This window comes from Emydura macquarii, unplaced genomic scaffold, assembly GCF_026122565.2.
Source record: "Emydura macquarii macquarii isolate MOO-44397 ecotype Brisbane River unplaced genomic scaffold, CSIRO-AGI_Emac_v2 contig_587, whole genome shotgun sequence".
NCBI classification, from domain to species: Eukaryota; Metazoa; Chordata; order Testudines; family Chelidae; genus Emydura; species Emydura macquarii.
In genome coordinates, this window is record NW_027130724.1 from 12,068,465 (window position 1) to 12,094,274 (window position 25,810).

Genomic DNA, 25,810 nt, shown 5'->3' on the forward strand with positions numbered 1-25,810 from the left:
TGTATAACTCTTCTTGATGTAAAGCTAGATGTTAATGCATGCAAGATCTCTTGTTCCTACTTGAGAGGTGCAGTAGTTTTCTTTCTCCTTTTTAAGTCTTATGTAATGGTTTACCCTGCTTCGAGTTTTGGGATGGGAGAAAGAGAATTTTGGGATGGATCAACTTCTGCATAGCTCCTGACTGGATACTAATGAACAATCCCTTTGGGCCCCAGTAAATGGTTTCTTCTGGGCATCCTCTGCTAGTTGCAGGAAAATGTTTTTTGATTAAGCAGCTTGTCTGATGACACAGGAAATAGGAATAGTGTTTGGGGGGGGGGGGTTGTTTATTTCTTTAAGAGGTGAGGGCCTGTTTTGTCCTTCAAAGACTCTTAATACTTTAAACTGAATATGCAAAGGTATATGGAGGTGACTTGTTACCTACATGAGTTACCTAGGTTTATACCTGCAAAGATGTGGGACCCTTCCCTTACATCTTTTAGGCAAAGTATTTTGTTATTGCATTAAGTGGTCTAACAATAACCGCCTAGATGATAAAGTGTATCCACACGCCTCTAAAATGAAAGAGGATCTTATTAAGAGGAGTGATGCTCTAAGTTGGTTTTCCCTAGGAAACTCACCTGAAATAGTTGAACAGCTGTGTGAATGGCTGGGATAGAAATATTACAACAATAAAACCAGGGATGTTTGTGTACTAATACAAGTTAATCATTTATAGTCAAAAATTCCTTTTCAGTTACCAAAGATGTACTGTTATTGTTAGAGGGAGGATATTTTATATAGGGAGGTGATTTCTCTACACAATGTAGACAAATTCAATATCCCATTCATTAATAGAATTGTCTCCATGTACCTTCTCTTCATTGGGAGTGATTTTAATGGTGTAATGTTAACTTCATTGGACAGGTCTTATAGGTGGGGAAACTGAGGTACAGTGACATGACATGCCCAAGTTCACAAAGAATTAGTGAGTTGCTCCAGACATAAGTCTTTGGCACAGCTGGGAACCACAACCAGAGATCCTGACTCCCACTCCTATTTTTAAGCCACGAGTCAAGCAACTACTCTTTAACGAATCTGTAAACTCAGGGGTTGCACCCTATGACTGGAGAATTGCTAATATAGTACCTATTTTTAAGAGGGGAGGGGGAAGTGATCCAGAAAACTACAGGCCTGTTAGTTTCACCTTAATTGGATGCAAGGTCTTGGAACAAATTTTGAAAAAGAGAGAAAGCAGTTAAGGACATAGAAGTAAATGGTAATTGGGATAAAATACAACGTTGTTTTACAAAAGGTAGATTGTGCAAAACCAACCTGATCTCCTTCTTTTAGAAAATAACTGACTTTTTAGACAAAGGAAATGCAGTAGATCTAATCTACCTGGATTTCAGTAAGGCATTTGATAATGTTTCACATAAGAAATTATTAGTTAAATAGGAGAAGATGGTGATTTAATATGAAAATTGAAAGGTGGATAAGGAACTGGTTAAAGGGGAGATTACAATGGGTCATAGTAAAAGGTGACCTATCAGGCTGGAGGGAGGTTACTAGTGAAGTTTCTCAGTGATCAGCCTTGGGACCAATCTTATTTAACATTCTTATTAATGAGCTTGTCACAAAAAAAGTGGAAGTATGAAAATAAAATATGCAGATGACACAAAGTTGGGAAGTATTGCCATCATGGAGGAGGACCTGAATATCATACAAGAAGATCTGGATGACCTTGAAAACTGGAGTATTAGAAATGGGATGAAATTTAATAATGCAAAATGCGAGGTCATGCACTTAAGGACTAAGAACAAGAATTTTTGCTATAAGCTGGGGACATATCAGTTGGAAGTGACAGAGGAGGAGAAAGACCTCGGTGTATTGGTTGATCACAGGATGACTTATGATGCGGGCTGTGAAAAAGGCTAATGCAGTCCTAGGATGTATCAGGCGAGGTATTTCCTGCGGAAACAGGGAAATGTTAATACCATTATACAAGGCGTTGGCCAGATCTCATCTGGAATACTGTGTGCAGTTCTGGTTCCATGTTTAAGAAAGATGAATTCAAACTGGAACAGGTGCAGAAAAGAGATAGTAGGACAATCAGTGGAATGGAAAACCTACCTTTTGAGAGGAGAGTCAAAGATTTGGCTTGTTTAGCAAACCAAAAGAAGGCTGAGGGGAAATATAATTGCTCTCTATAAATACATTAGAGTGATAAATATCAGGGAGAGGAATTATTTAAGTTAAGTGCCAGTGTGGACACAAGAACAAATTGATATAACCTGGCCATCAACAAGTTTAGGCTTGAAATTAGACAAAAGTTTCTAATCATAAGAGAAGCGAAGTTCTGAAAGTGAAACCTTCCATGGGAAGTAGTGGGAACAAAAAGTCTAAATGGCCTCAAGACAGAGCTTGATATGTTTATGGAGGGGTGGTATGATGGGACTGCCTTCAATTAGCACATAGCCAATCCGTGACTTCTAGCAGCAAGTATCTCCAATGGCCAGTGAAGGGACACTAGATGGGGAGGGCTCTGAGATAATACAATGAATTCTTTCCCAGGTTTTTGGCTGCTGGGTCATGACCCCATCCTCAGGGTCCAACTGATCACCATATTTTCCCCCATGTAAGATTGGCAGAGACCCTGGGTTTTTTTTTTTCTCTGCAACATGGGGCATCGGTCACTTACAGGTTTAAACTAGTGTAAATAGTGGATTCTCTGTAACTTGAAGTCTTTAAATCATAATGTGAGGATTTCAGTAACTGAGCCAGATGTTATGAGTCTGTTACTGGAGTGGATGGGCAAGGTTCTGTGGCCTGCAATATGCAGGTGGTCAGACTAGATGATCATGATGGTCCCTTCTGGTCTTAGAGTTTATGAATCTACCCTTCCTCCCTCTATGGTAGTGTAATGGCCACCTTTTAGTCCGTTACTGAGAAACATTGTAAAAACAGTAATGCCACAATAGTAACATAGTTACTGATTGTGATTAGATTTCTATTAGGAATATTGCTCTATTTAAATGTAGCTAACTTACTGGAAGCCATTGGCTTTATGTTTGAGGAAATACTGTACAGTATTTGATTGAAATTAGATTATCTCTGTTCTATTTGTGGCAAAATGACTCATTTCCTACAAATGCCATTCCTACATTCTTGTTTATCTAATCACTTCACTATACAGTATATTTTGAGTCTAGCATTATTAATCCATCTATTTTACTGATGGGAATGATTTGATCTTTCAAGTAGAACATTTGTCTATTAAAAATATGCTTAGTGGCAACTGCACAATGAAAAAATAAAATCTTCAACCTAGCTTTTTCCAAACCTACTATGAACTATGATCTGCATATTTCTATGAAACCATGTCCACTAATTGATTGGCATACAATGAAATATCTAGATAAGCAAAATTAAGTAATGTATTATGTATGCACAAATAAATTAAAATTATGAGTATCCAAGCCAATATATCAGAATATAATACCATTTCAAACCAATAATAATGTAAGTTTATATTTTAATGGCATCTATATTCCCATTACCACAGAATATGGGCATATGGCAAGTTCAAACCAAGAAACGTATTCTCTTAAATTCCAACAATAGACCAAACAAACATCCCACTCTCTACAACACTGCAACTGTCACCAGTATAAGATAACCTCTCGAGCCAAAAATGCTTGTTCAACAGCCATGGTTGAGCTCCTCCTTAAAGGCCGGAGGTAGTAGGGGGTATCTCCCAATATAGTGGCATAGGGCCATCATGTAGATGGCCTGGGTCTTCCACTGATCCCCCTGAATCCATACAGATCCTTCCAAATAGTTTGGGGGCTGGCTCTGTTGCCTGTTGTGTGGGAAATAATGGGCACAAACACCATCATCCATAGTAGAACAACTGGGATGAAAACTTTATCATGGGAATCTTCCGGAGATTTTCTCCACTTTAGTCCCCCTCTTGTGGGTTTTCCCCAGAGGGATGTGAATCAGTCCTAAATTCCTATTGGAAATGGTACCATTTTGACAGAGGGAAGCTAGTAAGTACTGAACATCCAAAAGGCAACATAAGTAACTGTAATATAAAGCCTACATTCCTTTAGTAATTAACATTAAAAGTTCCAGAGGGGGAGCCGTGTTAGTCTGTATACAGCAAAAACAACGAGAGTCCTGTAGCACTTTAAAGACTAACACATTTAATTTCTGCAGCTTTCGTGGGCTGCATCTGACGAAGCATCTGACGAAGTTGTTTTAACATTAAAAGGATTATCATACTCCTAAAACTGTTTGGCCAGCATAAACATGTTTTTTATATATACGATCAATAGCAACTCAGGTTCAACCTAGGCACCAACACAGAAACAGATCTTAGCAGCACAATCTTCAATTGTACAACCTACAGCTACCTAGCAAATGGATAACAGTGAAATCCAGACACCTATCCCTTCCTGTCTACGTACCAATCCTCCTCGAGTATTGCTGCTTCGTGCTCCTGCCCTTCTTGCAACCAAGAATGCAATTAATGGATTAACATGGACTAAGCACCTGCATATTTTCAAAAGGTCAGCCATTAAAAAGTTTCCTGTTGCTTTGGTTAAAATGTCATAATGGAAGCTAGCAAATTGCAAGAGAATAGGAACAGGCTTATTGGCTAACACAGTAAATATAATTTAATTTAACAGCTGCATTGCTACTATGAAAAAAGCAGCCAGTACTGCTCCTACCAAAGTCAACAGTGAATTTACCATTGAATTTAAAGAGAACAGAATTGGGCCTGCTAGGAGGAGGAGACCGATGGCAAAGAATCATAGAGAGTGTAGGAAATAAAGAGCACGAGAGTCCACAAATTATATATAGGAAATAATGGGCATACACAAAAGCCAAACACTATGGCCTAGATCCTCAGAGGCATTAGAATAGCGCTTGACATGCCAAAATAAAAAAGGGGTAGATGTGGGTTTTTACATTTTACACCACCATTCTTAATTCTGGTGACAGGGAAAAAAGCGGGGGAGGAAATGGCTGCGGGTGCAAATCAGAGCAGCCTCAGTGATAACTTACCCCAGGAGTAGTCAATAAGCAGAGTATGGGCCAAATCTGGGCCACCAGATGCTTTTGAATGGACCCCAAAATATTTTTATTTACTTATTATTTTTTGTATTATTATTATTACTATTTTCTCTGGAGTCTGGACCTTGACTATACCTCGACCAAGAAACGTGGATCTTGACAAAAAATAATTGTCTATCCCTGACTTAAGCCATCAGACAGTGTCTACTTTGGAGCCTCTCCAGCAGCCAGGGTCACTGGAGAACACTATGCTCCTGCCATGCCCCATCCCATCCCCAGTACAACATTGAATGCTGCTACACTGGGTGGCAGAGGGCTAGCTATGTCAGCCCAATCCTGAGCTGCTGCCTTTAGCCAGGTTTAAGCCTCCTTTGTGCTGTGCAGTGGCATGAAGGAGACGGACTTAACAGGGGCTGAGGATCTGGCCAGGGCCAGATTTCCATTTACACACAGTAGGCACATGCCTAGGGATGCCGGCATTCCAGGGGCATCTAAACAATGGTGAATTACCACACAGACTCACGGGCCCTGGCCAATTTGGGGGCCCTACATGAATGCCAGAAATCTGGCCCTGGCCCTGCTCCTCCTCCTCTCTCCTGGGGCCTCACCACCCTGTTCCTTCTTTCCCCTCTGAGGCCCCCATCCCCTAGTCAGGCCAGCTCCTCTCTCCCTCATTGTGTGCCCCTCCGCAAAGAGGAAAACACAAAAGTCAGGTGGAGGGGGAGGGGAACTAAAGATGCAGTGCCCAGGGGCATATAAGGTGTAAATCCAGCCCTGGATCTGGCCCCATTGCTGTATCTATACTGCCCACAAAAGGTAGACAGCTGATGAGGTTAGAGTATCATCCTCTACCACACCAGCTAACAGAGCTGACTGGCTCAAAATGGGAAATAATTCTGCACTCCCTTAATAGGTGCAATAATGAGTACATCCCTGAAACCTGGGAGCTCTGAATAGTATTTTATCTTAAGGAAGCTGAATTCATCCTGTAACTCTCACGTAAACAGTACCCCTCTGGAACAAACCTAATGCAGGCCAGTGACTTATGGGCACATATGAGCCCTTTGTGATTTTAATGGTGCAGGAACACATTTATTTGCATTTAACTCCCTAGGTTTCTGTAATGCAAAAGAAAGAAGAAAAAAAACCCACTACTTCACTCTTTAAGTTACTTGCTACTCAGTTAAGACTTGACCCAAAGCCCATTTTGAGAGAGACACACCAAGTGACTCTCTCTCTAGAGAGAGACAGAAACCAAGTGTGAAAAATATGGGACCAAATAAAGTTTTGAATACATCAAGAAGTGGAGATTAAAACAAACTATTCTGCCACTTCATAACAGGAGCAATCACTGACTGCTATAGGCATGTGTAAACATCACTTTTGTTCAGAAACCACTCACCTGGTCTCGAGAATATGGAGTATCCACGATCTGCTTGTCAGTACAAGCTGCTAGAAGAATTTCCATTGCATTCAACTGAAGCAACATCTCACAAGCCATGGTGTCAAAAAATGTAATATTGGCAAGCGCTGCTGAAGCCAGAAGGAAAACTTCACCAGATGAGGCCCCTTGGCACAATTCTAGATATGCAGAAAATAATTTAATTAAAATAGATCATTTATTCCTCCAGCATGAAAAGCTTCGTATACAGGTTAAATATTCCTCTGAAATTAATACTAGGCATTTCCACCCGTGTTTTTGCAGACTGGACTGAAGCAGGTATAGATGTTAACATAAATCTAGAATACAAATCTTTGGCAGTATTCACTTAATTAGGGACCTAGGCTATCACACTCAACTTTCTCCATTGGATGTTGTTCAAGATAAAGATTATATTTCTAAATAAAATGAGATACAGTAAGCAGATGGGTAAAACTAATGGATCCATAAGAATAAAATTCTACACTTCATCTTACTGTTTCTAAAGCTACTTTTTTTTTTTTATATATATAATCGAAGACTAGCTTGTGTGTTTTTTTCCCTTGCAGTACTCTTAAAAATGCTGCAGACACAGCTATTATCATCATAACCTTCTAAGTGCCTTTTAATTCCTGTACACATTTATTTTAATTAAGTCTGAGTCACCTAGCAATTTGATTTCAGTGTGTTTTAAAAATATGAAAAGAATCACTCAATTACTTAGCTATAAATATTACAAGGAAATTGATGACTGGATAGTGAAAAGGCTTTCCCAAATCTGAGTCATTCTATTCCTAAAGCTTATATTGCTTAGGCTTGGTACATCTTAACTCGCCTCAATCTAATTATTTGGTGGTGGCAATACAGGAAATAGCCATCTCCTGATTCTGCCCATAGGAATTCATTTTGGTATACTCCTGACGGGTCATGATTACTGGGCTTAAACACTGCTTGCTGGTAGCAGGCTAGCTCAACAAATGCAGTATAAAGTGGAAACAGACAGCTGAGGAAGCTATATCACCTTGCTTTTTGAATATATGTCCCCACACACTCATGACTTTCCCTCTCTTCACACACTGTGTATGTGTTCAAGGGCACGTGAGGTCCAGTCTGGAAAAGTACACTGAACAGCATAAACTATCAAATAATGTCTAACAGGCTTCATATTCACTGGATTGGACAAGCCAGTATGATTGCCATATTTGTGATCTGGGATAGCTTTCCACCTCTGGCATATTATCCTGGCCCCAGGGACAAGTGGCTTTCAGCTTTCTCTGTTCAACAGGCCAACATTGTGATGGACTGTTTATGTGCATTTTGGACTTTGGGTTTTGTTGAATTTGTAACAGCTGCCATTGGAACATCCCTAGGGGGTTTCCCTAAAACTCCACTTCAGGCTAGGACTGGGTAAATTAGAGGTGGGATAGACTGATGTTGGTGACATACTGGACACAAGAAGTAGCCCCTCAGAGTGTTTAACATCACTTCATTACAAAAGGGCTGCTGGATGGAAGAAAGGGGTGTGCAGAATAGTGTGCCACAGCATGGGAGGATGGGGGCACAGAGGTGCCTGCAGGCACGACAGACCTATTTTTAATTAATGGAAATTGTAAAATGACCATCTGCAGGGTAACACTTGATGGTTAATAGTTATATTCACATGCTTTATTTAATACTAGTCAGAGGTTGTTGACTCCAGATTTGTGAGTGTTCTGTATTTACAACATCTGGGCAGTGGCAATGGTTATTTCATCTGTACCGTGTTTGTGAATGTAGAATGCATGAGCAGAGCGGCAATAACTATGGATTGTTAAAGATAAATAAGTATTTGTATCTCTAAGATGGAGGAGTAGTGGAAGCATTCATTTACCAGACTTGTACTGAAAAAGGCTAGAAAATAACACTACAAACTAAAGGTTCCCCTATCTAGCAATGACTTAATGCAGGTATTAATGCCTCAGACTATGGGTCCAGCATCTTAATTTACAAGAATATCATCATTACCACCAAATAAAGGAAAAGTCAAGTCACGTGCTATAGTATATAATTGTTGACTGGACGATGCATTTTGGTCTTCATTGTTACATTGTACTTGTCGCCATTACAGTCCACCTCTTGTCTTAGCATGCACTGAAATCCTAATGACAAGACCACTTTTTAATGCACAAGAACAGCAAGTTATACAGTAATTTTCTTATGAAGTATTATACAGACGTAGAAAAGATAATGGGATTGATCTCCACTCACATCAATTTTACACTGATAGTTCTTCACTTACTTCTATATTGTTACTCCTGATTTATACCAGTGTAGGTGAGATGATAATCAGGCCCAAAGTTTTAGGGTTTCATATGGCTACTATTTTCACAAATATGTGCAAATTTTATTTGAACTTTGGGTAAAAGTCAAGAACATTAGAACAACTGAAGAATTTCCAACTTCAGGATTTAAAATGACCTACCTACATAGATTTCTACCACAGCACATTATAATGGCGAGAAAGGCAAATGTTCTTTAGAGAACACTGCTAATGGAGACAATTTTGTCTTTCCTCATTTTTATCTTTTCCAGTCAGTCTAGTAAGAAAGACTTAAAACAAATCCTATTTACTTACTGACAAGTGCAGTGACAATTTCCTCCATGTTCTCCAGAAAGCTGCTGAGATGCTGAGTGAAAGTGAGATGTGGAGATGTGATCTGTGCTATGACTGCTGCTGCTTCTGCATGTGTGGCTTCAGAATGGGTACTATCCATAAGAATGTCAGCTAAACACAATATTCCATCAACCTTGTGGGGGAACACAGTTGGATACAAGTTAACAACTGAGACAAATATTTTTAAAGCCAAATTAAGATTTACAGGTGTGAGTTTTATACTAATTTATAAAAGTACTCAACTGATTTCTTTTCAAAATTGGCTTGAATCTTAGAACTCAATGACATTTACCAAACAAAAAGTTAATAGATTCCAGCTTTTAAAAAATTGAGTGCAACATAAGAAATTATCCTCAGGATACACAGAGGGGAAAAGTGTCATTCCTATCCTTCCCCCCCCCCCGCATAGCTTTTATAATTCAAAATAACTGAGCTGATTTGCTCAAACAAAACAAAACAAAAAGTTTTGGAAGACACCAAGCACGGAAAATTCCACCCCAAATAAAAATTTGTTTGTCAAAGCTAACAGCTATTATCTCAGTGTCTCATCTAAGTCACCGTTTACTCACGTCACTTCACTAAACTTACCCAGCCCTGCAACGAGCTCCACATGGATGGAATGTTGAGGAACTCATTGACAATGCTAAGAAGCCAATACAGGATGAAGGCCTATACTTCTCAGCCTCTAGCCATGACAAAAATAAAATTTTTGTTGTAGACCAGCAGTTTCTGGGAAGCTTACACAAACGTATCATGGGCAGATGCTGTCTCAAACCAGAGCGATAGCTCTTAGTCCCTTACAACATTTGAAAAGTAAAACAAAACAAAAGCAAAGATTTGTACATCCCTGCACTGCTGGAATGACTGACATCTTCAAAGTAAGTTCCTTTTAGCGGGCATATTTATATTTATACACACACACGCAACACATGGACTTTATTCTGTTACACCTTGAAATGCTACAACAGGGCATGATGTAAAACAGCCAACAGAATGTAACAGTTCTTATTGTAAAAATGAAATACAAATTACCCAGGTCAGAGTGATCAAAGATCTATAGACAATGGGATAATCAAAGTATTTGTAGTCAATTAAACTTGTTTTCTAACTGTTCTACGTATTCCTGAATAATTCAGCATGTTGCCATGTAGGAAGGTAAATCTGCTTAAGGCAGTTTTACATTTGTAAATACAGAAATTGTACACAATGATCCAGATTTTGCTCTCAGTTACACCCATGTAAATCCAGAGTAATTCCATTGATCTCAGAGTTACATGTAAATCTCAAGTAAGTGACAGTAGAATTTGGCCCAATATTTAAAAAGTATTATCTCTTTGGTAAGTTTTCTTTAGAAGCTCTTCTAAAATCTTTTTTTTTTTTTTTTACTTGCTTCTTTACAGGATTTCTGGTCTCTATCAGCTCATGATAGCTGGACAGATTTTATAACTCTCCTTTACAGACCTCCCTCCAAGAGAAAGATTCCGTGGGGAACCAATTTCTTGCTCAAAATTTAACTGAGCTGGAATCAGCATTATAAATATAGGAGACAGTTGGTACAAACACAATATCCTTCACTAAATATTTCATATCTCCACTTTATGGGAAAGACACCCTTTTAATAGTCTTCCAAATATCTGTGTGGTCCAGATGTTTGTCATTTTCCAGTTAGACGACAGCAGATTCACATGACTGCCTTGAAGAAGCTGCAGTTTGTGCAATACCCTTCAGAACACCTATCACACCAATACTTGGAACTTCACTGGCAGACTAGTTCTTTCTAGACTGAAGTTAAGATTCTCATCTACAAGACACTTTGCTGGGTCTAAGATACCTCAAAAACTACCTATTAATGACCCTCCAAGGTAGCTATGCTTCAGAGAGACCCTTGCACTAGATTAGCTCCAAGTTAAGAGTGTGTACATAGAGCATTTTCAGCATTACAGCCCCAAGATTTTTTAAAACCCTATAAAAGTGCATCAGATTGAGTCCAAGTCTGACTATGTTTAAGCCTAAATGCATGACTCAGCTCTTTGATAAAGCCTTATCCCTGTAATGGCATCTTCCTTGGAACAACCCACCATTTGTAAAATTGAAGAAAACTGATAAGTGAGAAAAGGAAAAAAGAAAGGAGGAAAAAAAGTATCACCCTTTCTTTCCATCCTCCCAATTCTTATCTGAGAGAGACTGGGAGGACTCTACTAGAAGATCCCAAGATCTTAACTATACCTACAGTTCCTGGGTGATTATATGTTAATTTCTGGGCAAAATAAGAAGTTCCTGGGGAAGTCTTTTTATCACTGTATTTTAAATGTGTTGTGGAGCTCCTAGAGCAAAGGATAGGAGCTTATTTTTCATAAATGTGTGGCTAAATTCAACAAACCCACATCAAAGACAAGTAAAGAGGCAAACTAGTTCCAAAGGAAGCTTTGGGAATATTGCCGCTTAGGGCACACTTAATGCTCTCTTTAGTTATTAGGCAGTACTTGAAGACTACATAGAGAGGTGCCTTAGATTTTGGATTTTGTTGTTGTTCTGATTAGTCTGTGATGCCCCTCAACACCACAGTTTAGCACTTTTCAGAGGTATCAGGGAACAGAAAAGATCCGAGCAGCATCTTGCATAGTGAGGAAAAATCTAGCCCCGCAGAACAATGCCGGGAATGACTTGCCGGGCGTACTCTGAAGTTCTGTGGACTGGCCATATTCTCAGTTGTCCAACTGCCATATGTAGTAAAACAGTCAAGGCAGAACAATCTAGGTTCCATGGGCTCCTGGGGAACCTATTTGGATTTGTCTAATGCACTGACCAATAATGTAATTTAGGCTTGTGGAGCTGCCTCATTTTCTCCAGCTAGTCAATGTTTCCTTACACCTTGCATATTTTTAATGTTCAGTCATTCATCTCTAAATGGTTTGTTTAAAACTTCGCTTGTTCCCATTTTAGTTATTTATTAATGCACAATGCCAGGTTACCTTAATTAAATGTCTCTGCAAGACATAAATTAAGTTATTTTATAAACAGTGGCAATTGCTGTACTCAAAGATCTCTCAGATTCCTGGGAACAGGAATTTCCCTCTTGAAGATCAATCATTTGGAGGGCTTTTTTAAAGGTAAATATAAATATTCACCGGATCCCAACTAAAATCAGGAAATACAACAAAAGAAATAACATCTCTGTGGAGGTTTTTTCTACTGATTACAAATGACATTTAGACTGAATACGCAAAAAATGGGAAGAAGAGAATACCTTTTCAATGTTAAAAAAATTATTTATTTATTTAAAAGCTTTAAACAGTACTCTACCAAGAACATGATATTTTCTTCTAGTTATGGCAGAATTCTACATCTGGAAACCAGGGATTCACATTCATTTAGTTTCAAGCTATATTAATAGATCTCTGTGTCAAAAAATTAGTACGACCCCCCAAACTGATTTACTAGCCAATGTGAGCTAGACATCATCATGAGCAAAAAAAAATCCACTTTGTCATCCTGAAGCTTCTGGTATCACACTTTGTTCAGGCTGAAAAAATGCTAATAATAATAGTCAGTTGAAAAAAGTTAAGTATATTTTAAAACATTCAAAAAATACTACAGTAAGGACTGGCTCTAGTATTTGGTAACAGATTACACAGACTTTCACCGCCGAAGTAATTGGTTCAAACCCAGACTAAGTCAATAATGACCAAGATAATGACCTGTAGACTGTTATTCAACTACCTGTTCAGAAAAACTTCAGTGCAATTGTTAATAGAGAGGAATCCACATCCACAGAACAGCCATCACAACACATGGCACTAACTTGAACCCTTGCTGACAGTCTTAGCAGAAAGGTCCAGGGCTAAATACCCTGAAAGAGTGTAAATCTCCCAGATGCTGTCTGTGCATAAAGGATTACAATTTTCTGTAGCTTCAGTCTAATAATTCTACTGACCACAACATATATTTAAAAAGAAAAAAACTTAATATATTTAAATATGTTGAGATCTTAGGATATGTATAACCAGCAAAGCCATATGAAAATAATTTAAAAAGCTGACTCAAAAGAGCTAAAATATAACTAAATATAATACACACTAGAACTCCAAATAGAACAGCTGCTTAGAATATACATATAATTACATAATTTACACTGTACATGTATACAAGTGTTTACAAATGCAACACATGAGCATGCAGTGAACACATACTACAAGGGAGCATTTATTTCCATCACTGAGAAGTGAGAGGCAGGACCATGCATGAGTTATCCTTCATCTCCATTAATGAAGACATATAGTTAATTCATAAGCAAGTAGGGATTATAAAGCTATTATATCATCAAGAAGATCTGGCCACCTCTCAGAAACCTGTAACAGAACTTAAAAAAAAAAACCCACACAAGAGTCCTGTAGCACTTTAAAGACTAACAAATTTAATTTCTGCAGGCATAAGCTTTTGTGGGCTGTAACCCACTTCATCAGATGTAAGGAACAGAAATCAGATAAGAGGTATATATATATATACACACATACATCTAAGGGTAAGGAACAACAATGGGGAAGTTAGATATAACAAAGTCCATTCAGTTAGAGTAGTTGAGGCCTCTCAGTGTTGGTTTCTGTGTCTGAAAAAATACATAGTAAAAAATTTGAACCCTGGATGCTTAAATATCGATTTAGAGCCTGCCTTCAAACACCCAGGTTTGAAAAAATAATGTCTATATACATCAGAAGGGCATTGAAAGATCAATTAATGTCTATATTGTGCACTGAAGTATTAACAACCAGTAAGCTCTATTTTCCCCATGTAGAATTCAGAATAAAACCACCCACATTTGTCTTTACATCAAACCACCTCACTATTAATAGAGTTTCAAAATAATCAGAGTCTACCTCTCTCATGGTTCCATTTTCCCCCATCCTTTTTCAATAGCCAGGCTTCCCATTATCTGTGACTGTCAAGAACTCCAGCAGGATCTATCTTTGCCCCTGTTACTGTGAGACCTTCAAAATGCATCTCTTTGCACCATCTACTTTTGCTATAAGCTGGGGACACATCAGTTGGAAGTGACAGAGGAAGAGAAGGACCTGGGCACATTGGTTGATCACAGGATGACTATGATGCCAATGTGATGTGGCCATGAGAAAAGCTAATGCGGTCCTTCCAGTAGACAAGGGAGGTGTTAGTACCATTATACAAGGAATTGGTCAGACCTCATCTGGCATACTGTGTGCAGTTCTGGGCTCCCATGTTTAAAAAAGATTAATTCAGACTGGAACAGATGCAGAGAAGGGCTGCTAGGATGATCTGCAGAATGAAAAACCTGTCTTATGAGAGGAGACTCAGAGCTTGGCATGTTTAGCCTAACCAAAAGAAGGCTGAGTAGAGATATGACTGCTCTCTATAAATACATCAGAGGGATAAATACCAGGGAGGGAGAGGAGTTAAGTTCAGCACCAATGTAGACACAAAAATAAATGGATATAAATTGGCCATCAGGAAGTTTAGACTTTAAATTAGATGAAGGTTTCTAACCATCAGGAGAGGAAATTCTGGAACAGCCTTCCAAGAGGATCAGTGGGGACAAGAAACCTGGCTTCAAGACTGATCTTGATAAGTTTATGGAGGGGATGGTATAATGGGATAGCCTAATTTGGCAGTTGACTGATTTTAGATTACTAGCAGTAAATAGGCCCAATGGGCTGTGAAGGGATGTTAGATGGAGTGGGTTCTGAGTTACTACAGAGAATTCTTTCTGGGTGTCTGGCTGGTGAGTCTTGCCCACATGCTCAGGATTTAACTGATCGCCATGTTTGGGGCCAGGAAGGAATTTTCGCCCAGGGCAGATTCGCACAGGCATTGGGGGTCTTTCGCCTTCCTCTGTAGCATGGGGCACGGGTCACTTGCTGGTGGATTCTCTGTACCTTGAAGTCTTTAAATCATTATTTGAGGACTTCAATAACTCAGTCTTAGGTTAGGGGTCTCTTACAGGAGTGGGTGGGTGAAGTTCTGTGACCTGCATTGTGTAGGAGGTCAGACAAAATTATCATAATGGGCCCATCTGATCTTATAGTCTGAGTCTATAAGATGGACTCCAACTACCCACAGGGATAACAGGGCTGAAGCAGGACTCAGTTGCTCTACCGCTCCTCTCACTTCTCTGGGAGTGAGCAGAAGGGGGGAATATATAAATTCCATATTTTCATTTTAATGCTTTACTTTGCAACAGAGCCATGGCCACAGATCTCAGAGATATAACATCCTCTGTGCTCAAGGGTCGGCAAGTCCAGGTATCCCAGAAGGATGAACCACAACCACCAGGAAAGAGCCTAGCTACTTATTCATTGTCCTTTTCTTCATTTAGCAAGTAGGTGGCTGTCAGGTGTGGGAATAGGAACACAGTGGTTAAGGAATTTTCCTGAACAGTATTTTACATTTCTTTCCCATGTCTTTCCAAGCCATATACATTTTGTAAATTATCACTAAAAAGCAGCAACCAAGCAGCTTGCAACATACAATAGAGATGGGGAAAAACAGATCAAGGACATCTCCTTTACTATTACAAATCATGATCTGGAGTATTTCAGATCTCCATGACCCAGACAGCAACTCACATCTTTGTGTCTGAACCAGAAGTTCCCCTCTGCCCCTAATGCAGGAACCTCCATGTAACTAAACTTATTTCCTTGGAAGCATACTCTGATTCAGCCCTACCAGAAATTGAACCTATAAATTCCAGTGAGTCTAAATATTGCAAACCTATTAGGCCACTAAGCCATCCCCAGGGGAACCCTTTCGTAGGCAATGTAAACCCCATCCCCTCCAACATATTTTAGGTCCATTTCTCCAGTGACTTGCATCTTGTATAGTCATTTACACGGGCGCAAAGTAGGTGTAAAATGCTACCACTTGTGGGAGTGGAGAATTGTGATCTGGGAGGGAAAAAAAAATAAAAGGGAAAAGTGCCAGAAACTCCATGAAGTCCACTAGAGGCTTCACTACATTATATGTGGAAAACGTTCAGATAGCATGGTGATGAATTGCAGTATAAAACCCTCCAACAGACAAATTACCTATTCTACTTTGCTGTGTTTTATACTCACTTGGTGCAGGAGCAAAGGACTATGCAAGGTACAAGACAAATGAGAATCAACCCATAGTGTATCAAAGACCTATACAACTGAATGATTAGAGCTTCTGCCAAGTATTTGCTGTTTATACCTAAAAGCCAGTATCAAAATGTAAAAGACAAATGGCCTTCCTCAACTTGTTAATGAGTTTTGCTTTGATACTTTTGATATGCTGAGTTGCTGTATTTGGAAAAGAGGACTTGATTTAATAGTGAGAAATACATAAGGAGGATATATCCTGGCTGGCCAGTGAAAAGATACACTTGATATTTTAGACTCAAAGGCCAGGTTAGTCTTTTTTTTTTTTTTTTTCCCTTTTGCAATGACGCAATATGCCAACAAATTTAGCCCAAGATCTGCTTTATGCTGTTTTGGCAACCATCTTTAAAAAAAAGCTTCATCAAGCAACACCATTTATAAGCGTCCAATAATAAATTTTAGAATGACAGGAGAACAATCTAATAAAAGCACTTTAACATCCAAAAAGAAATTGCTGCTCAAAGCATTTATATAATTAGCTTTCACACTGAAAGGAACTTTGGACGGCTGCCCTGTTTTCTGTTTAATTCTGGTGAGGTAATCAGATAAATGTCATATTCATTCATCACCTTGGCAATACAAAAGAATGGGTCAGAGGGATAACACAAACAAAAAGAATTCTATGAATGCAACAAGATTCTGCAAAGACTTTGCATTTGAGGAATGTTATTTGATAAGCAAATTATTATACGCATTACTGATATTTCAAAATTGATTATTGGAAAAACATAAGGAGTTTAAATTCTTAAGGGCACAGCCTTGTTATGTAAACTTAATTGATATAACAGTTACATCTTTGTGACCGGTTTCATGCACAGATAATGTGTTCTGGAAGGAAATATTCTGATAAACAGGAATCAGGAGTGAAAAAAAATGTAAGGTATCCTTGCCCTTTCCTCAATACACATTGATCTCCCAGAAACATCAAATGAAGATAGGATTCTATAAAAGCAATTGGACTGGCTCAGGTTAAATCCTGGCATTTAATGAGGTGGCTAATATGGAACTTCTGAAAAACAACATTGGACTTCCTGATTTGGAGTATCATGTACAAGAGATGTCTTAACCTTTAAAGCACTGAGGACTCCTCTTCTATCTTCTGTAGTGAGATCCTGAAGCAAAGTAATTTCATCTTCACTACAACCCACACTGGAGAACAAGATGCCTTCTACCTTTATAACCATCCTCTAAGTTTGTCTCCACCCACACTGCCCAGCAGCCTCCCTGGAGACCACAGGTTGCTCCACACTGTGGCGTCAAGAAAGGTAATGATCTTTGACCAAAGGGTGCTCCTACCGTGAAAAAGGACAAGAGGGAAGAAGGGAGAGGAGAGAGCAAAGGAAAGAGGAAGCATAGAGGGGAGAGAAACGGGGGGAGGGGAATACTCCAAATTGTGTTCCACCCTTCACAGTAAGCATCCCACATTTTGCAGGGGTTGAAAGTAGAGACCGCATCCTACAGTGAAACATTGAGAGGAATGGCGGGGGGGAGGAAGGAAAAATATCAGAGTTGGGATTAACTTGGGGTTTTTTTCCTTCCACACTTACAATGTATTAGAGTTTAGCACCTGCAATTTGGAGTCAGAACAGAATAGCTAGGAGCTACAGGTAATGATATGACCACTATGGTACTTGAAAAACCAAAAAGCAATGAATTCAGTATCAAGGCAGAATAGCTGGAAGCTGCAGAGCTGGATTACAACTCGAACATAAGCTATACTGAAAAGTTATGGTGGGGGAGAGGAAAGGGAAAATGATCACATTTTCCTTTGTGTAGAAGAAAAATATGTTAGAATCATTAGCTCCACACTCTTGGAACAGACCACACTGCACTTTCAAAACTACAGTATGAAACATTAAATGACCTTCCACTGTATTGCAACTGTTCAAAATGGAATACAGTGGCATACAATATATCCTTATTTTGATGAATGGATATTTATGAGCATGAATCCCTGATCATCGAGATGGATGTATATCCTATAATTATAATCCTATAATGCTTCATCATTACTGTCTATGGATTTTTTTTAACTCATCTTGCACATTTTAAATGAAAAAGGCCTTCATTTTTGCCTACAATTTCCACTTTAAGATTATGAAATGAGACAAAAAATAATTCCACCTTTCACATAGAACTATTTCATATTTCAGCAGTTGCCAGTCTGAGATGCTGTTCAGATCCTCAGCAGGTGTCAGCTGGCATAGCTCCATTGACTTTGAGGGAGCTCTGCTTATTTACACCAGCTAAAAAGCTGGTCCATTATTATTAAACCAAGAGAATACAGAGTAAAGGCTATATACAATGGTTACTATTAATGTTAAAATGTAAAGATTTTAACAACATAAGACTGGAAGGAATCTCCTGGGTCATTGAGTCCAGTCATCTTCTATCACAGGCAACTAGTCATATAGTCACGTTTATAAACTTATCAAGCTGTATAGACAGAAGTGTTCGTGGTATTCCATATATTTAACCTTTTTGAAGTATAGGGAATACCATGGTAAAACTATCTAGTAGTAAAACAAAATTGCAATGATTTTTATGGCTACTACTAAACAACAGAGGCCATGGAAATTAATTGCATTTAACCCATTTCTCTTTTTATGGTAAGGGATAGTGTAGAACTTCATTTAGGCTGATAGCTTCAATGGATTTAAACTTGCTGGAAATTGCCATCATATGTTGTTTCAGTTGGCAGCTGATGACTGAGCCATTCTATTTTCAAAACCAGCTTGGAGTTTTGAATTTTCTTCCCTCAGAAGTGGCTGCATTATTTAAGGGATATCTATGCTTCACTATGGTTAGCCATTGAAAGGTTCTGGTGTTGGTGTGTTTTTCTTTGTTTCCCCAACCCTCCCCAACGCTCCTTAAAAGATCTGCTCCACTCTTTCTCTGAGGAAAACAGTCATAAAGCATGTCAATGAAAGATCTCAGACTCATTGCACAGCATGAGTGGACAGTCGACTAAAAGCTGCCTCTAAATGCAAGAATGTTACAGTTTCATTCATAGATGGCTGTCCCTCATGCAGCAGATCTTGCAGTGACAGTGAGAGAAGAAACCAAAAACAACCATTAACATGAAGGGGTTTGTTTCTTTTTAGTTTATTTCTGATTGTGAGGGCTTTGTTGGACCCCCTCTATTATTTTCATAAAAATGGCACATCAAAGTTTTGGGCTCATTGGGAACAAAAGGTAAAGAAAAGGTTGAGTCCTTTCCCTCAGATATTAGATATAGTAAGCATGGCAAATCAACTCATACTCCCTTGTCTGCAGTATTTAGGGATGAAGTAGGCTTGTCACAGATAAAAGGCACCTTGATTACTTGTAAATCAGAGGACCAGCAGAAATGAAGCTACTTTAGGCCAAAACATACATTCCTTCCTCCTGTGGAAATAGGAAAGAGAAGGTCCAGCAAACTCCCAGAAGGCTCACGTCAGCAGTTTCCTTCAACTCTTCCCTTCAAGGGCTTGGGTAGGAGACAGGGTACATAGCCGCACAGATCCCAAGAACCTATGAGGAAGAGAACACACTCTTGCAGAGTGTTCTCCTCTGTACTGCTTCTCTGATTTTCTCCAGCAAACCAAATCAGGAACCATGCTGCTATTGGCCAAGCACTTGACGCCTGTGCAACCCCTTAAGGCACAAAGCTTAAATTAATGTGGCTTCAGGCCACACTACTTTAAAATGCATTATCCCGAACCACAGGAGAAGGGAATGCCAAGGAGAAAGGCATTCGTCTCTCTTGGTTCCACCCCTCACAGAGCCCCAACTCTTCACTACATCCACAGTGTGGGTGCTGTGGGTTCCAAGGAAGGACACGGTGAGGGGGCAGGGGGAGACAGTGCCATGGGCACAACATCCACCCTCCTTCTGCTTGACTACTATGCTGCTTTAGCTGGTATGACTGTAGTCACTGAGAGGGCCACAAATCGCAAAGAATGGATTTTTCTGCCTTACTACACTGGTTTATTTTTAAAATTGTAGAAATCTATTTCTATTTGTGCCCATCATTGATGTCTGCATTTCAAATTCCATAAATTATGGCCCCATTTCTTTTAAATAATGAATAAGGCATTACATTTTATACTCTGGGTCTGCATTTCATTAAAATGAAGCCACAAAATGGGGGGGAAAAAAGACTGAGCAATAAGACAAGAGAAACTGTCATACAAGATATAATAATGCTGCGCAAGATACTGGGACCTGAAAGCTGGGTTAAAACAAGGACTATACATTAGCAGTTTCCACATAGCCCTCATTTTTATTTACCCTGGGGGATCACAGTCTGAGACAAAAACTACTCATATATACAAAGAAGAGGTCTAGCCTTTTGCATAGCAGGGCACTCTTGAAAATGAGATGTGTTCACTGAAAAACATGTTCCGATCATCCAGCTTTAAATAAATAATGTCATAGGCACTTGATTGCATGAGGACAAATTATCAAACACCTGGTGCCTGGCATTTAGAAACAAGAGCCTTATTTCAACACATTTGATTACTTTGTATTTTTTGTTGAGTCTTTTGGAGTGACATTGTGGATTTTATGCTCGAAAAGTGCCTGTCAATATATCCCCAGTAAGAAAAAAAAAATGTTCACAGAGGACTCTTCTGGTGCATTACAATAATGAGAAAGCCCCACCGATGCAACAAGAGCTGGATTCAGGGCACCACCAGAGAAGTAGTCATTATCAACTAATCTAACTCTTCATATTCCCTTTTCTCTTGAAGAAAATATCCAACACATACTTTTGCTGAAGCTTTAGATCAATATCCCTATTATAACTTACTCAAACACACATTCAAGTCTTTCATTGTGTTAGGGAGGATCCTTAGAGAGTTTGAAAAAAATTAAGTGGACAGTAAATAGTAGTACATTTACATGTACCAAAAAACCCTAAATTAAAGTCAAGTCCTCACACAGACCAACAGAAACACATACAATTATTTGAAAGCTGACATCCATTTTTCACCCAGAGCATTATGCCATAAGGGTTGGGGCAGGGACACAAGAGGTACTTTAGAACAAGCAGTGCAGGCGTATGGAAGGTGTAAACACCAGAGGTTTCTGCTTTACTCACTGCAAATTTAGGGCTCCAAACCTGTAAATGCACATGCCTTTACACAGCCTGTTTTCTGTATGTAAACTGTCCATGAACTAATCCCAGTTTCTGTTTATGAATGGATTATTCATAAGTATTTGCCAAACTTCTTTCTCAAATGTTTTTCATTTCAAGGGAGTCACTAATTTTAATCAACAAGTTCTCATACTATGAGAATTTGTTTGTCTCCTTCACCCCCTCCCCACAGAGAGACACTTTTACTGTTGAAAATTATGTACATCAGAAAGAGAGAATCATAAAACTGAGGTTATATAAAGGCTTATTTACACTAAAGGAAGGAATCCCACAGCATCTTAAGTCTCCTGCATGAATCATATATGGTGTCCCACATTTTGGTATGTGTCCCACATGGTGTTCTTAATTTCGGCCTTTGCAGGTTGAGAGGAGTGTTCCATCAAAAAGTTGTGTTTGACAACTAGAACACTGTTTATGGAGTATATGTGCAGTAACCAGATGCAGGGTAATAATCTGTTATTTTCTTTAAATAGTGCTGTGTATATAGAGCAGCCATTGTTCAAAATGAGATTGTAAAAATATGCGTAAGTGACAAAACCCATACTATGGGCTCAAAAACTTGCCAATATTTCTTTTTTAAAGTGAAATTTATTTTTGAATTATAAAAATACCACTAGATAGCGAGAATTAATAAAATTCAGTTTGTTCCATTCATACCTTAAAAATGGCCTTGCAATTATTTTAGCAAATTGATTTAAATAAGTTAGCTCCAGGCCTGAGCCTGTGTACACCAGGTTTCATCAACAGAGAATGTTTATAGTTATGTTGTAAAGATTTAAGATAATAGTTTATAGTGGAAACATTCACACCATCACAACCATAAAAATTCTAGTGGGCAATTTTGTAAGAGTTTATTTGCTTTGTAATAACGACAAGGGAAACAACGAGCTTTATTATGAGGACAACTCACTCTGTGGCAAAAGCTCAGATCCCTAGCTGTTGTATGTCAATGTAACTCCACTGGAGTCATGCTGACTTAGACTAGGTGAAGCTTCTCTTTATGGATAGGAAGATCCTTTTTGTCTCCTACAAATGTTAGTTTGTTTATAGCAAAGTGGTAACACCAAATTATTTTAATTTGGTTAACATATGATAGTCAAGCTTAAATTCAGCTATTTACATTCAACATGGATGCTTGTGAGCATTTAGATACCTGCTATGAACCATCAGATGAAATTATTTCACAGCTATATCACTTAGAAATTACCTGATATTTCTCCTTTATGAAACAAATGCTGAATATGGCAGGGATATAGCTTCTGTGTTGGAAGCAAGGATATGGCCGAGAGGCTAGAATGATGAAGTCATTATACCAGCTAAATATTTCCTCTCCTTCCTCTAATAGTTTGCTGTCTTAACTATCAAGGTTCCGATATAGGAAAGCACTGAATGGGGACAGACATAAGCACACGCTTAAGTGCTTTTCCAAATTGTGTCCCAAATTTGTCAACCATCATCTCCAAGTGTCAAGAAGCAGAGATGGCCTCAGATGAGATTACAACTCGTTGATAACGTGACAGCTCAGATCTGGACTCAAATAAAAATTTTGCAACTCAGGCTCATTTCAGTAAGATGGCAATAGACAAGCATACCATATCAGAACCACTTGAACTTTGGGAAAGTTCAGATCAGCATCAACACACAACTCAGGATCTTCTCTGGCTAAAAAATATTTCACGTTGAAAAATCTTGCAGTTCAGTGTTGTTTATGCTATTTGTAGTGACATTTAAAACCTCATCAGCATCAACATGTTTTAACTGATCAGCAGCATGAATTTGAGACTGAGCATGATATTGATATAACCATTCATTCTAATCCTCATTCTGCCACTAGCTCACTGTATGGCTTTATGCAAATCATTTAATTAATCCAAGTCTCATTTTACCCATTTTTAAAATGGTGATAATACTTGCTTTCCTATCTGAATCTGACAGGGCATATTGTGAGAATTAGGTAGTTAATGGCTGTAAAGTGCTAAATATTACTCACCGGGAATGAGCAAATTCCAGTATTTGAGTTTAAATAGGCTGCAAAATGTATGACTCCTTATCAAAAGTATTTCATCTCTTGAGTCAGCAAAACTGGGCTCACATGAAATCTCACATGATCAGAGATTCACTGAAATATTTTTGTACCCCTTCCTTCTGGCCAGGTCATAATATCACAAGACCAGCCTCTCTTGGGGCATTTCTGCACTTCTCCTTCCAGACCCTGGGTCCAGCAGAGTGCAGAACTGTATGAAAACAAAACATATATGTTTCAAAGAGCTAAATAGATGCCTTCAAATGTCAAAAATATTTGAGTGTGGGTTCCATTTCAGTTCTGGGCTAAGAGTGAGGCCAATTCTTACTTTTGATCAACCAATTCATCCAACCCTAGTTTAATGTTTATCATTTTTTAAATGAGGGACTTTGTTTACAAAGAAAAACTTACAGGATCAAACTAACTCTTCCACCAGTGCTGGTCACCTTTGAAATCAAAGAGGCTCTGCACAGGCTTATGGACCAGAGTGCAGAGCAGCTTGTAGGATCAGGACCTTTTTGTTTATTGTATTCCAGAGGGGGAGATTTCACCAAAATATGATCAGACAGAAATGACATTACAGCTGGTTGGGAAAAAATAAGAACAAAATTTTTAAATTAAACATTTTAAACAAAAACTTTTTACAATGAAAAAATTTCTGATCAGCTGGATGGAAAGTGGAAAAAATGGCCATGAAAATTCTCAAAATATGTTTACAGGCTTTTGTTGAAAAGTTGTTTTGAGAGAATGTTTCCAAACAGCTCTAGTTACAGTACATTCTATTTTCAGAGCATTACAGCGGTTTGTGATTTTGTATTGTTGTTTAATGGCCCGCAGGTGGAGCTAAAAACATTAACGGCCTGTGTGTGTCTCAGAAAAATTGAAGCACATAAGCCAAGACTGAGCCAATATCAGAGGGTCCTTGCAGCTGGCCAGTCTTCACATGACTCAGTCCCATTTAAGCCCTATCTTGACCCAGGTGAATTTCACCCAGCTAGAGCACTGTAAACAGATATATTTCTACAACTTTTACTTCTTTCAAATCTTCCAAACCATAAATATTAATTTATAAAAAATAGTAAACAAGATTTGAAATAAATGTTACAGGGTCTGAAAGAAAGCCCATTGAAGCTAATGAGAATGTTTCCATTGCATTGCAGAACAAGCAGTCATTTAAAATTCAAGCAAGGTGGTATTAAAAATCCTTGATTTCTGGAAATGTTTTTTTCTTTGTTTGTTTTTTTGGAGGTTTTTTTGTTTTTGTTTTTTAAGCACACATTTTCCTGCCGTAGATAGTAACCCAAAAAAGTGTACTATTTGCAAACTTATATTAAATTAACAACTCATTGGTTCCTTAAGAATAAAGGTTGTTCAAATATTTTACTTACCACTTTTCCTCCAGTATAATTCTTATATTGGCTAATTTTCAATGCGAAGATTTATTTATTTATTTATTTTTTTAAAACATGACTGAGTGGAAGTAATTAAATTCTGAACATTCCATTGTGAATTATCATTACTTTGACCTCTTTCTGCTTGGCATGAAGGCATCCAAAGTTTAGTTCATGGGCCATCAAAATGCATGGCCTCAGCTACCCTCATCTTTAGTAAGGAGGCCCAGGCCCCACCAAGATAATTAGTTACACACCATTTACTGTTCCACCTCTGTCCAAACTACCTGGTGTGCCAAGATCTACTGGCTCTGAGCTGCACCTCCATATAAGATGAAGGCTGATGCAGTCTGCTCCATTCTATGCAAAACATGTGTGGCCTTCCTGCTACTTGGAAGGTGTTGATGTGGCTCTTACAGACATGTCTAAACTGAGCAAGTCTCCCAGTCTCTCACTAGCAGGACTCAAACTAGCACATTAAAAATAGCAGTGTGGATGTTTTGGCTCAGAAGGAAGATCAGGTTCTCAAGCCCACCTGACCCCATAGGCTTGAGTCCCCAAGCCGGAAGATCCACATTGCTATTTTTAACACTCTACCTTGAGCCCGGCTAGTGCAAGTCTGTCTGCCCAGAGTGGGAGGCTCAATCCCAGCTTCAGACATACCCTAAGGGTCTGATCTTGCCCATTGAAGTGGATAAGAGTTTTACCATTGATTTCAATAGGCACAGCATCAAACCCTAATTGAGTAAATTTGGGCTCCCCTAATAGCAATGCTTCACATCTTCTATTCTGTAGCCACATCATTCTCTCCATGAACTGGAACTTTCATTAGCATTTATGATTACTCAGTGGCCTTTTTTTGGACGGGTGGCAGAACTCTATGACCGATTTTGCTCAAGGTCGCCAAAAACCTCTGTGGCAGGGACCATCTTTTTGTTCCTTGTGCTAGGCAGTGTACACAATGATCCTGG

At 38.8% G+C, this 25,810-nt stretch overlaps 1 protein-coding gene across 3 annotated transcripts in view; it reads right to left on the minus strand.

The window, feature by feature from the left end:
• The window catches only part of INSC (INSC spindle orientation adaptor protein), a 179,799-nt gene that overhangs the window by 27,604 nt on the left and 126,385 nt on the right, over positions 1-25,810 (minus strand). For all 3 annotated transcript variants that reach the window (XM_067540723.1, XM_067540722.1, XM_067540724.1), the window contains 2 exons: positions 9,096-9,267; positions 6,464-6,642 (listed from right to left, as the gene is read on the minus strand). In XM_067540723.1, the coding sequence (XP_067396824.1) occupies positions 6,464-6,642; positions 9,096-9,267 (351 nt within the window). The remainder of the gene's footprint in view (positions 1-6,463; positions 6,643-9,095; positions 9,268-25,810) is intronic.